General features: G+C 40.2%; 1 protein-coding gene across 1 annotated transcript in view; it reads left to right on the top strand.

The window, feature by feature from the left end:
• LOC126469585 (uncharacterized) overlaps window positions 1-16,324 on the top strand; it is a 328,341-nt gene that overhangs the window by 173,665 nt on the left and 138,352 nt on the right. The window contains exons 3-4 of the mRNA XM_050096702.1: window positions 151-318; window positions 14,251-14,437. Coding sequence (XP_049952659.1) covers window positions 151-318; window positions 14,251-14,437 — 355 coding nt within the window. The remainder of the gene's footprint in view (window positions 1-150; window positions 319-14,250; window positions 14,438-16,324) is intronic.

Genomic DNA, 16,324 nt, shown 5'->3' with positions numbered 1-16,324 from the left:
GTAAAAAATAATAAATAAATAAATTGTCTTTGGCAAAAGCCAACAAGTATTTTCATTTTTATTGTACAGTAACTGTCAACAGTATAATTCTTATTTGCAGTATTCTTCATTTATATAGTAAAAGCTATTTATATCTTTTTATTTTTACAGTTTCAATCAGATATCCACCCTGATAGATATGCAGTACTGCAAAAATTTGGCAGAGTTATTTATAAGAAAAAATCTGATATCGGATATCAACCAACTATGCTATCTTCAAGACTTACCATGTTTAAGAACACTGTGGGTTGATGACAATCCTTGTACACAGTCTAAAGAGTAAGTATCAATAAATTAATTGTATCTGACAGAACTTTAGTTCCATACTGCAGAACTCTATTTGTTTAATACTTACATGATTTTTGCCTTAATAATCCTTGTACAGTATTTATACATTGAAGTTTTAATTTGTCATTTGGAAACTAAAATTGTTATTAGTCTGTAAGGAATAAGAATTTCATTCTTAAACATTTCTGCCTTATTCCATGAAGTTTCAGGATTGCCGCCAGACTATGTCAACTTCTTGCCATGATATTTCGGCTGACACTCATTCAGCTATCTTCCATCTTTAGATGAGTCTTATGCAGTGTAATTTGATCATACATGTTGCTAACTTTATACCAAAAACTGACACGGAGACACAAAAGCGAAGCAGCTGATACGTGAGCGAACTCCGTCAAGTTTCATGCCCTCTTCCAATATTACTCCATATATAACATGCAGGCACACGACTAATGGTGATACTACATGCGCACTCCCTGTCAGAATGCATACTCATGGAGTTAAGATTTGGATGTCAGAATTAATAAAATTGTCACCAGATGTGTCTCTAGTCATAAAATGTTTTCTTTCTGAAGGAATTAAAGAAATCACTGGGTTCCATGTCGTATCCAGTTGAAAGTCACCATCACAATTAATACCACCAAATGTATTTCCACTGGTTGCTTAAGAAATCACCGGGTGCCATGCCTTATCCAGTTGAAAGCCATAGTCACAATTAATAAGATCTTCTGCGAAAGTGTTTCCACAAATTCCTTAATAATTGAATCCCAGAAGGATTATGTTGAATCTAAGCTTTCAAATGGTTCAAATGGCTCTGAGCACTATGCGACTTAACTTCTGAGGTCATCAGTCACCTAGAACTTAGAACTAATTAAACCTAACTAACCTAAGGACATCACACACATCCATGCCCGAGGCCGATCGCTCGGCTCCAGACTGCACCTAGAACCGCACGGCCACTCCGTCCGGCTCTAAGCTTTCCATGACTGAATAATCCATGGAATGTCCTATAAAGATACAATGCTTGGCTATGGCTGGCTTACTGTGCTGTAAAAGGAGATTGTGGCCGTCATGTTCAGCACATCTTTCACACACTGTGCGCGTCTTCTGACCAATGTAGATTTTGCCATACTGGCAAGGTATTGTGTAGATTCCAGCCCTCACATATTATTCTTTGCTGAACTGAGAAGATCACAAATCTTTCTAGGTGGATGGAAGATTGCTTTAACGTAACCTTTTCTTAAGATACTGCTAAATTTCAACGAAATAATTCCAATGCATGAGAAAAACACTCTGGACTTGAACTGCTCCTTCTACTCTTTAATATTGTGGGTGATCACATTCTTCTTCCTTAAAGCCATGCTGCTCTGATGTGGAGAGTATCCATTACCTTCGAACACTGATTTTAGGTGTTCCAGCTCCTTTGCAAGGCTGTCTCCATCAGACACAACATGTAGTGGTTCCTTTTGTGCATGTATCTCCACACCAATTTTTGGTATAAAGTTAGCGATGTGAACTAACAAGCTCTGGGGCAAAACACTTGTCTGAAGATGGCTGAACAGTTGCCAGCCGAAATATCGTGACAAGAAGTTGACTTAATCCATCTGCAGTCCCAACTTCAAGGGATACTCTGTAACCTGGGAAAATTTCAAGAATTACATTTGTTTCTGCCTTAAACATTAAGAAATAAATAATAAATACTGTAGTTTATTGTAAATAGTTTTGCACTAGAGAATCAGTGTGATACTTTTTGCTTGAGTGAACTTCGGGCTACTGCGAATGAACTTACACTTCTTATATTTGATAACTATAGTATAACAAATAGTTATTGAGGAAAATTGCAATAAGGGATGATATGGCAATTCATTTAAGCCAATCATTTGGTTACTCAGTCATTATATTTGATCCAGAGTACCTGTGTGGTGAACAGACTGTTACAGCTACTGGCTCTGTTGTTCACAGTTTTATGTTAGTGGTTGTACCCTTGTATAGATCATCAAAGGGAATCATCCACGTTTCATTAGATAAGTTGGAGATGATGATAACTGTATTGAGTGAGATTAGATGGATACATTACATTACTGTAATAGGAGGCGCTTTGAATGCATATATTAATGTAAAAACAGATAAGTGTACTTTCACTCACCTGAAAACTTACTATAACTAAAATTTATATTGTATCAATAATAGGGCTACAAGAGATCATGTGTGTTTAGATTATTTTTTGTCAGTTTTGAAACTATGGTAGAATCATGTGATGTGATAGTGTTTCCATTTCCTGATCATAGCTCTTTATAATAAATTGTACATGCATGTTCCTTCCCTCTTGATAAGTGTAGTATAAGTAGGCCTGTCTGGAACATTGTGCTCACCAGACCTGTAACAGATGATAAAATGCTCAGACTCTGTAATGCTAAGAGAGACTGATTTCGCCGGTGTTGAGGTGATACACATTATACTTTAAATTATTTGTCACCCAAGGTAATACTCAGAAGGATTTTTGAAGCAGTTTAACACTGTTTAGTGATATTATTCTCGTAAGAAAGTGTGGAGTAACTGACAAAGACTTCAAAACTAAGGTTCCAAACAGGCAAACTCCATGTTACACTAAACGTGTTAGTAATTTGAAAAACCATGTAATGTTGTATAATATACAAAATGATTAATCAAGAATAGAAAATATTTTAGCAAGTGGCAATGTAGACTCATTCATATAAAACATTCACTATAACATGTTTCTCATTGTTATTGGTTACAGAAATACAGCTATAAAGATAAGTCTTCATTTCACATCTACATAGATAATCCACAGGCCGCCATATGGTGCATGGCTTAGGGTAACTAGTACAACTAAAAGTCATTTTCTTTCCTGTTCCGCTTGCAAACAAAGCAAGGGAAAAATGTCTGTCTGCTTAAAATGTCTATCTGCCTCCATAAGAGCCCTAATTTCTCATATCTTATCTTTGTGGTCCTTACGTGCAATGTATGTTGGTGGCAGTACAATCATTTGGCAGTCAGTGTAAAATGCCAGTCCTCTAAATTTTCTCAATAGTGTTTCCCAAAAAGAGCATTGCCTTCCCTCCAGGGATTCCCATTTGAGTTCCTGAAACATCTCTGTAGCGTTATTTGAACCTTCCGATAACAAGTCTAGCAATCCACCTCTGAATTGCCTCGATACCTTCCTTCAGTCCAATCTGGTATGGATCCCAAACACCAGAGCAGTACAGAGCAGTGACTGTCAAATTTTATCAGTAAATGACCTAATTGACAATGTCAGTACAAAAACAGGGACTAGCCATCATGATGTCATTCTGTAACTATGAAAGTTGATAAATCAGTTAAGAAGGTTAGGAGAGTGTTTCTGCTAGACAGAGCAGATAAGCAGTTATTAGAATCTCACTTAGACAGTGAACTGACATCACTTAGTTCTAGTAAGGTGGATGTAGAGGAATTATGGTCAAAGTTTGAGCAGTCACACCAGTGTCCTATATGCGGTCTCCTTTACAGGTCCCAATAAACCGAAGTCGACCATTCACCTTCCCTGCCACAGTTCTAACATGCTCGTTCCATCTTATATCACTTTGCAATACTGTATCAGAACATTATAGATTTGATCTTCCTTCGCATCCGCATTAACTAACATTTTCCCACATTTAAAGGTAGCTGCCATTCATCACACCAACTGTCTATGTCGTCCTGTATCTTTCTACAATCACTCAAATTTGACACCTCACTGTACACTATGACATCATCAGCAAACAATATGTATATAGAGAACAATAGCGGTCTATAACACTTTCCAGGGCCAGTCCTGACGATACCCTTGTCTATGATGAACACTTGTCATGGAGGACAACATACTGGATTCTATTATTTAAGAAGTCTTCGAGCCACTCACATATCTTTGACAGTCAAAGTGTCTTTATTCTAAATACCGTTTGCCTTCCCTTGCTGCATATTGACTGGTGAGTGTTCATTCGAGCACCTCAAACTGCTGCCTAACCTTAAAAAAAAAACATGTGCACTCCATAAGTACTCTGTTACCTGAGTAGCTGCTTCCTTTGTGTAGTACACCCCTGACCTATCAAGGAGAGTCCTACAAATCCCCACACAATAACACAGGTCTATAAATCTGCAGCCAAGACCGTCACAGAGTCGACAAAGCCTTTGACTGAGACCCTCCTCTCAGCTCCAAACCAAAGGACCCCAATCAACTCGGGGAGCAATGCTGCAAATTGTGAGCTCTGCTTGAACCCTGCACACAAGTCCAGCAGTCTTCATCACCTCCGCCAGCTGCTTATAAGAACTGAGGATCACCCCAAAACCCATGCGATAGGTGTAGTGGGTGCCAACGTGAGCCACAACGTGCAGATGACTGTGCCCTGCACTCCCAATACCCACAGGCAAGGCTGCCTCCACACCTCGGATGAGACCCCCCGGCAGCATACTGAGTGCACATTTTCTTTCTTTCCAGCCCTGAAAGCTTTCTGCCTAAGGGGCTCCATAACATGCCTAACATTGGAGCTGCCAATAATTAATAAACCCCTGCCCCTGTGTGCCTGTTCGGACCCTGCTGAAGGAACAGCTACCTGTCCACTCACAGGATGAATGAGGGAAGCCAGGCGGCCAGTCTCCTCATTGGCTCTCATCTCGAGCCATGCGAACGTGTTACCACCCGCCACTCACCCTCCTGTGAGGGTGGATCCACAACATTACATGCACTAGGTGGTGCCGCTGAAGCAGAGCCCATAGGAAAAACAAGTGACATCTGAAGTGTCCCATGTGATATCCCAGATTCTCCGCCACTGCTACACTCTGAGGCAGCAGCCTGAAGGTGACTGACCACAGCCAAAAGCGCATTCAGCAGTTCACAAACTGCGGCCAGCTCCTTCTGCATCCGCACACTGTGTGCGCACATCCTAGCAAGACAAACTGAAGAAGCAAACTATAAATTGCTTCGGTCACACAGCTTGAGGCTGTTGCCAATGGGCATCACTGTGGGGGTCCGGATGGGGGTTTGTCGGGGACGGCCAGCTCGTCCCACGCATCCCCAGATCGGACTACGACTGTGGCTGCCCGGGATACTGCCCACATTGAGGCTGATCCCTCACCTGTGGTAGAGTTGGAGTTCGTCTTGAGGTGTGGCAGGGGGCGAAAGACATTCCGGAGGGCTGAACAGAAGGCCTCTCCAGTTTGTCTGACGAACCAGTTTCAGGCTCTGTCTCAGGCTGATACTGATCTTCAGCCGGACATGGCTGCTTGTCCTGTTCCAGAGGTTGCCCCTCAGTCTGCAAGATCCGGGCGCTCGCAGAGGGTGGGCTTACTGGTAGTTGGGAGCTCCAACGTCAGGCGCGTAATGGGGCCCCTTAGGGATATGGCAGCAAGAGAGGGGAAGAAAACCAATGTGCACTCCGTGTTCATACGGGGGGGAGTCATTCCAGATGTGGAAAGGGTCCTTCTGGATGCCATGAAGGGTACAGGGTGCACCCATCTGCAGGTGGTCGCTCATGTGGGCACCAATGATGTGTGTCGCTATGGATCGGAGGAAATCCTCTCTGGCTTCCTGCAGCTATCTGATTTGGTGAAGACTGCCAATCTCGCTAGCGGGATGAAAGCAGAGCTCACCATCTGCAGCATCATCGACAGGACTGACTGCGGACCTTTGGTACAGAGCCGAGTGGAGGGTCTGAATCAGAGGCTGAGACGGTTCTGCGACCGTGTGGGCTGCAGATTCCTCGACTTGCGCCACAGGGTGGTGGGGTTTCGGGTTCCGCTGCATAGGTCAGGAGTCCACTACACGCAGCAAGCAGCTACACGGGTAGCAGGGGTTGTGTGGCATGGACTGGGCGTTTTTTTAGGTTAGATGGCCTCAGGCAAGTACAGAAAGGGCAGCAGCCTCAAAGGGTGCGGGGCAGAGTCAGGACCTGCGGGGGCCAAGCAGCAATCGGTATTGTAATTGTAAACTGTCGAAGCTGCATTGGTAAAGTACCGGAACTTCAAGCGCTGATAGAAAGCACCGAAGCTGAAATCATTATAGGTACAGAAAGCTGGCTGAAGCCAGAGATAAATTCTGCCGAAATTTTTACAGAGGCACAGACGGTGTTTAGAAAGGATAGATTGCATGCAACCGGTGGTGGCGTGTTTGTCACTGTTAGTAGTAGTTTATCCTGTAGTGAAGTAGAAGTGGATAGTTCCTGTGAATTATTATGAGTGGAGGTTACACTCAACAACCGAGCTAGGTTAATAGTTGGCTCCTTTTACCAACCTCCTGACTCAGCAGCATTAGTGGCCGAACAACTGAGAGAAAATTTGGAATACATTTCACATAAATTTTCTCAGCATGTTATAGTCTTAGGTGGAGATTTCAATTTACCTGATATAGACTGGGACACTCAGATGTTTAGGACGGATGGTAGGGACAGACCATCAAGTGACATTATACTGAGTGCACTATCCAAAAATTACCTCGAGCAATTAAACAGAGAACCGACTCGTGGAGATAACATCTTGGACCTACTGATAACAAACAGACCCAAACTTTTCGACTCTGTAAGTGCAGGACAGGGAATCAGTGATCATAAGGCTGTTGCAGCATCCCTGAATATGGAAGTTAATAGGAATATAAAAAAAGGGAGGAAGGTTTATCTGTTTAGCAAGAGTAATAGAAGGCAGATTTCAGACTACCTAACAAATCAAAACGAAAATTTCTGTTCCGACACTGACAATGCTGAGTGTTTATGGAAAAAGTTCAAGGCAATCGTAAAATGCGTTTTAGGCAGGTACGTGCTGAGTAAAACTGTGAGGGACGGGAAAAACCCACCGTGGTTCAACAACAAAGTTAGGAAACTACTGCGAAAGCAAAGAGAGCTTCACTCCAAGTATAAATGCAGCCAAAACCTCTCAGACAAACAGAAGGTAAACGATGTCAAAGTTAGTGTAATGAGGGCTATGCATGAAGCATTCAGTGAATTCGAAAGTAAAATTCTGTGTACCGGCTTGACAGAAAATCCTAGGAAGTTCTGGTCTTACGTTAAATCAGTAAGTGGCTCGAAACAGCATATCCAGACACTCCAGGATGATGATGGCATTGAAACAGAGGATGACACTCATAAAGCTGGAATACTAAACACCTTTTTCCAAAGCTGTTTCACAGAGGAAGACCACACTGCAGTTCCTTCTCTAAATCCTCGCACAAGCGGAAAAATGGCTGACATCGAAATAAGTGTCCAAGGAATAGAAAAGCAACTGGAATCACTCAACAGATGAAAGTCCACTGGACCTGACGGGATACCAATTCGATTCTACACAGAGTACGCGAAAGAACTTGCACCCTTCTAACAGCCGTGTACCGCAAGTCTCTAGAGGAACGGAACGTTCCAAATGATTGGAAAAGAGCACAGGTAGTCCCAGTCTTCAAGAAGGGTCGTCGAGCAGATGCGCAAAACTATAGACCTATATCTCTGACATCGATCTGTTGTAGAATTTTAGAACATGTTTTTTGCTCACGTATCATGTCGTTTTTGGAAACCCAGAATCTACTCTGTAGGAATTAACATGGATTCCGGAAACAGCGATCGTGTGAGACCCAACTCGCTTTATTTGTTCATGAGACCCGGAAAATATTAGATACAGGCTCCCAGGTGGATGCTATTTTCCTTGACTTCCGGAAGGTGTTTGATACAGTTCCGCACTGTCACCTGATAAACAAAGTAAGAGCCTACGGAATATCAGACCAGCTGTGGGGCTGGATTGAAGAGTTTTTAGCAAACAGAACACAGTGTGTTGTTCTCAATGGAGAGACGTCTACAGACGTTAAAGTAACCTCTGGCATGCCACAGGGGAGTGTTATGGGACCATTGCTTTTCACAATATATATAAATGACCTAGTAGATAGTGTCGGAAGTTCCATGCGGCTTTTCGCGGATGATGCTGTAGTATACAGAGAAGTTGCAGCATTAGAAATTTGTAGCGAAATGCAAGATGATCTGCAGCGGATAGGCACTTGGCGCAGGGAGTGGCAACTGACCCTTAACATAGACAAATGTAATGTATTGCGAATACATAGAAAGAAGGATCCTTTATTGTATGATTATATGATAACGGAACAAACACTGGTAGCAGTTACTTGTGTAAAATATCTGGGAGTATGCGTGCGGAACGATTTGAAGTGGAATGATCATATAAAATTAATTGTTGGTAAGGCGGGTACCAGGTTGAGATTCATTGGGAGAGTCCTTAGAACATGTAGCCCATCAACAAAGGAGGTGGCTTACAAAACACTCGTTCGACCTATACTTGAGTATTGCTCATCAGTGTGGGATCCGTACCAGATCAGGTTGACGGAGGAGATAGAGAAGATCCAAAGAAGAGCGGCGTGTTTCGTCACAGGGTTATTTGGTAACCGTGATAGCGTTACGGAGATGTTTAGCAAACTCAACTGGCAGACTCTGCAAGAGAGGCGCTCTGCATCGCGGTGTAGCTTGCTCGCCAGGTTTCGAGAGGGTGCGTTTCTGGATGAGGTATCGAATATATTGCTTCCCCCTACTTATACCTCCCGAGGAGATCACGAATGTAAAATTAGAGATATTCGAGTGCGCACAGAGGCTTTCAGACAGTCGTTCTTTCTGCGAACCATACGCGACTGGAACAGAAAAGGGAGGTAATGACAGTGGCACGTAAAGTGCCCTCCGCCACACACTGTTGGGTGGCTTGCGGAGTATAAATGTAGATGTAGATGTAGATGTAAAAGCAGACAGAATTCTAGATATGCAACTTGCTACCCTCCTGATGTGTCACCAATGGACGCAGTTGTGTTAATGAGCTATGTAACTGGCTGTTTAGTGAGCAACTACTGCACTACTGACTGAATGAATTTACACTTACAAAAATGTGAGTTTAAATTTCTTAAACAGTAAAAAAATGCACGAAATTTAGTCAATATGCTATGACAAAAAACATAGAAAAGGATAAACACTTAACTTGCCCCTCTGTAGTCATGTGTCAGCTGAGAGCTGGAGCCTGACACATGTCGATAATCGAGTTACTATCACTTTATTTATGGATTGTTGTTTTGTTTTGAAGTTCAAGTTATGAAGTGTTGTTTGATATCACATAATTGAGTTTCTCAACTGTGATTGTGATTTTTTGGTGAAATCTACTCTATCGTTTAAGCCTGTCAAGTATTTACAGATACCATGTCTGTCGATATGGTATTTGTTCACAGGTCCTGTGATGGAAATGCTGCTGTTGCTTCTAGAGAATATGGTAGAAGATTTCCTAATGACAGAGTACCAGATTCCAGAGTGTTTGAGACTGATACAGTTCCCAGCAGTTATATTTTATCTGAATATTCAAATGCACAGTGTGGATGTAGTAGAAGACATCATGCTGTTGGCGGAACACAGTCCTTTGACCAAGCGAGGTGGCACAGTGGTTAGCACACTGGACTCGCATTCAGGAGGACGATGGTTCAATCCCATGTCCGGCCATCCTGATCCAGGTTTTCCGTGATTTCCCTAAATCGCTCCAGGCAAATGCCGGGATGGTTCCTCTGAAAGGGCATGGCCGACGTCCTTCCCCGAGACCGATGATCTCGATGTTTGGTCTCTTCCTTCAAACAACCCAACCAAACCAGTCCTTTGACAAGCACTTACAGAATTTCTATACATATTGATGTTTCACATGCAAGAATATGATGGACATAACATATGCACGCCCTCTACCCTGATTGTTTACCATGGATTCAACACCTTAGAGAGGGAGCTGAAGGTAGATGGTTGTAATTTTGCCATTGCTTAATTCTGATTCACTGAGTAATCTCATTAGTACTATTTACTGGTGAAACCACTTTCACTTGTGACAGTATCAGTAACCCTCATAACTTACGTCGGTAGTCTGACAAAAACTCACGTGCCTTTGTGGAGTCACATTTCTGAGAATGCTTCTCTTTAAATGTGTGATGTGGTGTGACAGGCAAACGGTTGTTGCTTATGCTGTCTTACAGGGTATTATTGTATAGACTTTGTTGAAAATGAGCTTCGAGCATTTTTGGAAGAAATTCCTTTGGCTGAAAGGTTGGGTGTGTTCTTCATATTTGACAAGGTCTCTGCACATTTTAGTCATCATATGACTTATTATCCAAATGCAACATTCTCCAGCAGGTGGATTGACCAAAATGGTCAAATCTCTTTGTTACCATGGTCCTAAGACCTCACCCATTTAGATTTTTCCTGTGTAGATGGTTGAAAGGTGAAGAAACAATAAATACAGCACTTGATTTGATTGTTTGGATTATGAATAGTGCTGCCCTCATGGAAGATAACCTTAAAAGAGCTACACATGGTGTTGTCAACATATTTTGAAAGTGCACTAATATCGAAGGTGGTATTTATGAAAATCATCTTAGAACTTAATCATATGCCTTTGCTACACCTACTGTGAATATTTGTTTGCGTTACATTCTAGCAGCTGTATCTCTGCAACATAGAAAAAATGGACACTTATTATATGGAATGTCTTATTTGAATTAATGCCTACTACAACCTCTTAAATGAATACTATTCTACCTTAAATGCTCTGTTTGTAACAGCTTGAATAATAACAATGCTAAATTAGCATATGTTAAATATAGGAGTGAGTATATAAAAGCAGTTGTGGAATCCAAACAAGTTTACATTTTCAGTAGTATTGAGATATCCTCCAGTAAATGCGAAGCTGCATATAGAGTAATAAATGGTGGTGCTAAAGATGAAAGATATGACTAAACAATGTGCTTTGGCAAAAATAATTCGTTGATATCTTTAATGAATCAATTGAAGAAGTAGGAAATGCTATTACTAAAACCTGGTCACTTCATCAGAGTTATTAATAAAATTGTCTATTGTCAACAAATACAAGTATTTTTATTTTCTCCGGGTTTTCACCTGGTTACATCATGAGAAGACTATAGCAATTGATATCATCAGGCAGTGTAGATATATATGACATATCTTGCAATATGCTGAAGCAAATAATCGATTCTATTGTTATCCTATAACTTGTTGTAGAAACTTTTAATGATGAGCTTAAACACTCTAGGGTTGTTCTAGTATATAAAAAGGGAGAGAAATATTCCCCTTAAAACTTCAGGCTAATTTCAATAGTCCCAGCTTTTTCCAAAGTACTGGGTTATATAATTTACCATCAGCTTCCTATGTGCTTTGAAAATATGGGAATAATTATTGGAGCACAATATGGTTTTAGGAAGTACCTGTCAACATTTGATGCCATAGACTCTGTAGTCAGATACCCCCTCAAGTTTTCAAGGGCAAAGATGCTGCTCATGTCGCTTTTTGTGATCTATGTTTAAAACATACCACTTAGAGAAGAAATTGACTTTAAAATTAGAGGTAACAGCCTGAGTCTATTAAAATATTGTCTAATGAACTGTAAGCAAGTTGGCCATGTTGGCTCAGAAATTTCATGTAGAACACGTTACCATTTCCTAATGCTCATGGTGATTAATGACCTGCCCTTATTTTTTAGATCTAGTGCTGTGCTATATGCAGATGACATAACTTTTCTTCACAGACTTAATGACAGGCTTTAAAAGAAAGATTTTCCTCATATGGTTGAAGCTATGTTAAGGACTTGGATGTTTATGTGGATGATTAATTGTCTAGGAGTCAACATGTAAAATATATTAGTGATAAGTTGTCTAGAGTTATTGATCTGTTAAGTTAACTTAAGAGTTAGGAACTAAAGTCGTAGTTGTCAGAAGCAAAATGTAGAGAAAATTTACATGCCTGCAACACAAGCAGCAGTAGAAACATTACCTATCGGACCACAGATCGTCAAAACCAAGTAACAGTTATGAAGTCATAGGGCATAAATTATTCACTAAGTTTTCACAAGCTGTATAAGATCATCATGAACAATCATTTAAACAAACATTGCATGATTGGTTAGTTGTCCATCCCTTTTATGATACATAGGAATTTATTGACTATGATGTAAAATTGTAATTTCACTAGCTACCATATTTTACTTCTGCGTTATTAAGTGTATTATATATTAGATGTTGGCTGTTCCTGTAATGGTGCAACAATGTTATTGTTATTATTATTATTATTATTATTATTATTATTATTATTATTAGTAGTAGTAGTAGTAGTAGTAGTAGTATGTTTTACAGTATTCACTTTACATGACTAAAGAAAGAGTCACTGTAAACCTGCTTGGCTGATTCGGTTCATGTGTCATTGGCACAAGTTCGATAGAACATTTGTAACATTACAAGTAGTTGTTGCTTGTAGTGTAACTGGAAATTTTTGGGAGCTGCACTAACAATATTTGATGCAGAATGTGCAACAGAATTGGAACTACGTAAGTGGAAGCACTCTTAATTAACGTAACATAACATAGCATAACAACATAGACAGTAAAGTGATGTACTCGCAAAACTAACTACTACTGGAACTATTTCTAGTTACTATTTATTGAAAATCATTCTTATGTGATTTCAAGGGGAGTGAAGGCATTTATTTCGAAAAAGATCCAGTAGATCAAACCATAAAAATAGGAAGTTATATCAATAGTGTCAGTTTTATGCAGATTATGGACACATATACCGGTTCCCGTCATATCACCGAAGGTAAGCACTGTCGGGCTGGGCTAGCTCTTGGATGGATGACCATCTGGCCTGCCGAGTGCTGTTGGGAAAGGGGGTGCACTCAGCCCTTGTGAGTCAAAATGAGGAGCTACTCGATTGATTAGTAGCGGCTCCAGTCTCATAAACTGACATATGCCCGGGAGAGCGGTGAGCTGACCACATACCCCTCCATATCCGCATCCAGTGGTGCCTGTGGGCTGAGGATGATACAGCGGTCGGTCGTACCATTGGACCTTCGTGGCCTGTTTGCACGGAGTTCAGTTTTAGTTTACGGATACATTTAGTACTTAAATATGATGATTTATATTGAGTCTAATTGGCTACTTCATCAAATCTGTATGGATTTTAGTAGCATTTAGTATGTGAAATCCAGATTTCCCTCTTTTATCATAAGGTTCCGCAGACCGTAGATAAGAGCAATCAATTGAATTATATATTCTTGACCTCTGAAGCTTTTTTTATACTGTTTCACACTACATGATACCGAGCGAGGTGGCGCAGTGGTTAGCACACTGGACTCGCATTCGGGAGGACGACGGTTCAATCCCGTCTCTGGCCATCCTGATTTAGGTTTTCCGTGATTTCCCTAGATCGTTTAAGGCAAATGCCGGGATGGTTCCTTTGAAAGGGCACGGCCGATTTCCTTCCCAATCCTTCCCTAACCCGAGCTTGTGCTCCGTCTCTAATGACCTCGTTGTCGACGGGACGTTAAACACTAACCACCACCACCACCACCACCACCACCACCACACTACATGATAACCAATAAAGTACACTGTTGCAGATTAGGTGTGTGACGGGAGGGAGTCTCGCCATTGAAAGTGAATGAGGCATTTGGTATAGTTAACAAGAGACACATCTGATCCACTAACAAGTAATGCTCATGCAACTAATCAAACTAAAACTGTTTGGCAGATAGCATGTCAATTTGTGATGAATTAGTTTGTTTTTAATGTATTACAGAGATGTTGGCAACAAGATGCCATGAATTTCCCAACAAAAAAGAAAGTATTTTTATGCTACAAATGTAAATAATCACAATAGTGAGAGAAGTCTTAAGAAAGGTAAAGAAACTGAATGCCGTATGAAATGTAGGAAATGTATAGAAAGCAGGTATACTGTGTATTTGGAGCTCTACATTCTCAGCTATTGTAAGTTTTCCGACAACACAGTTTCCTCACAAATTTCAAACCTTCTTGAGTGTGTCTTCATTGTGATTAGCTTAGAGTAATGTTAAATATTCATTTTTTTGTGTAATTTTAAGTTGGTTTTAATTTCAGCTATCGGTTAACTGTCCTGAGAGCTCTACCAAATCTTAAAAGACTAGATAACATAGAAGTGAAGCCGGAAGAAGTCTCGGAAGCGATGCAAATGGGGATGCCACTCATTCACCCAGAGAAAGCTGTTGCTCCATCTCCCATGATGTCTTCTGTGCCAAGACTGTCTCCAAGCCCTTCAGCTGAAGAAGTGCGAAATTAAATAAGTCAAACATATTTTTAAATTTTACTCTGCTTTTTAATATTACTGTTAACATTTCTTTTCTGCACAGTTTTCAATCTTTGTCATTTGAGTAAAATACTAAATAATTTTTAGTCACTAGAATTCATTTTCAAGTGATAGGAATCTTGTTTAAGTCTTGAAACATAGTGTATAGGGTGTTACAAACCAAGCTAAATACAAAACTCGTACTTGTACAGAATGAGACTGGTCACACACTATTTATCCAGAATGAATAAATAAATTTAGGTGCAGTTTTTGCTAAGTTATAGCAGGCAATACGGCAAATTTTCTGACGTACAAGAGTAATTTTTAATGTTTATAGCTGCAAAATTACGACAGCAACTTTTTTGACACCATTTTGAGAACTGTAACCGGTTTTTAAAGTCATTGGAATGATGCTGTTAATGGAGTGAATTGTAGATAGGAGAAAGATGAAATATGTATTTGCACAATCCTTTTGTTACACCACTCACTAATTAATGTGACATGGATTCTGTGTAATCACTGATTGATTATTGACTGCATTTCTCTCATCATTTTCTGTTCTTCGTGAGTATCATATTTTATTCTGTTGTTACATTTTCAAAGACATATTGTGAGGACTTAGCGCTAGGAGAATACCTTTAATCATACAGCCACACCACTAATCAAACACTTCAGGTGACATTCACTATTAACGAAAACTGTAGCCACTTTTTCAAAAGCTGTATACAATATGAAAGTACGTCTGAATTGTTACACAAGTAAGTAGTCTGATAACTACAATAACAGTGGACAGTGATGAGCTTAAAGTATAGCTGTAGCAGGTCCCGAAGAATTGGTGTAATATTCAAAGAAATCACTCCCACAGATGGAAAGATTAATCAATGAAACTACCATTCTATCTAATTGATGTCTGTCTGTCATCGAATTTACGGGGTGTCACAGGACAAATAATCAGTACTTGGACATATGACAGGAACTCTCATGTGAAGCAAATAATTTCATGTTGAGATAGGCCATATTCTAAATGGTTTCCAAGATAGATCACCTGTAATGTATGTTACTATTTATTTTCTGTTTTATTCAATAAGGTATCAAGATTACATATATATGCATGTACAATAGTTAGTAAGCATTACAACACGCTTTTTACAGAGTATCAATTACGAAATACGTATTTTTAACAGAGTCACCTCTAAGTGTTGTTATACATGTCACATTACAGCTGTTGTACAGTTCCCAATAAATATTCATATATCCCACCGTAAACTTCAGTGCATTTGTGCACTCTTGGGAGAACATCTTATGTTGCTTGTCTGAGTGGCTTTGCATGTTCCGTAATGAGGGCAGCAGTGTCCATAGTGTGACCAAGCAGTTCATCTTGTGTATTCACCCTTCGATTGTATACCTTGGACTTCATCCAGCCACATAAACAAAAATCTAATAGCATAAGGTCTGGCAATATTGGTGGCCAGTTAATTGTATTACCATGGCCATTCAAGAGATTGCAGTAAGTGTGGTTGAGATGTCCTCTCTTATTTCTGATAAGATGTCTAGGGGCACCGTCATGTTGGAAATACATTGCAGTTCACGTGGCCAAAGGCATGTCCCCAAGGTTTCAACAAACAAATTTTGTGAGAAATGCAAATAATTCTGTCCCGTCATTCTCTCTTTGAAAATGACTGGACCTATCAGTATGTTACTGATCATGCTGCACTAAATATTGATTGAAAAATGTACTTAGAAATTGGTTTCCACTGTAGTGTGTGAATTTTCCTGTTGCCATCAATGATTATTACATATGTTGTTGATTCCATACTGTGCAAATGTGGCTTCATCAGTGAACAGTATTAACGGAAGCAAATGATTATT

Source organism: Schistocerca serialis, chromosome 3 (genome assembly GCF_023864345.2).
Source record: "Schistocerca serialis cubense isolate TAMUIC-IGC-003099 chromosome 3, iqSchSeri2.2, whole genome shotgun sequence".
In the NCBI taxonomy this organism is placed as follows: Eukaryota; Metazoa; Arthropoda; class Insecta; order Orthoptera; family Acrididae; genus Schistocerca; species Schistocerca serialis.
Note: the sequence above shows the minus strand (reverse complement) of the source record. Positions and strands in the feature narration are given on the sequence as shown.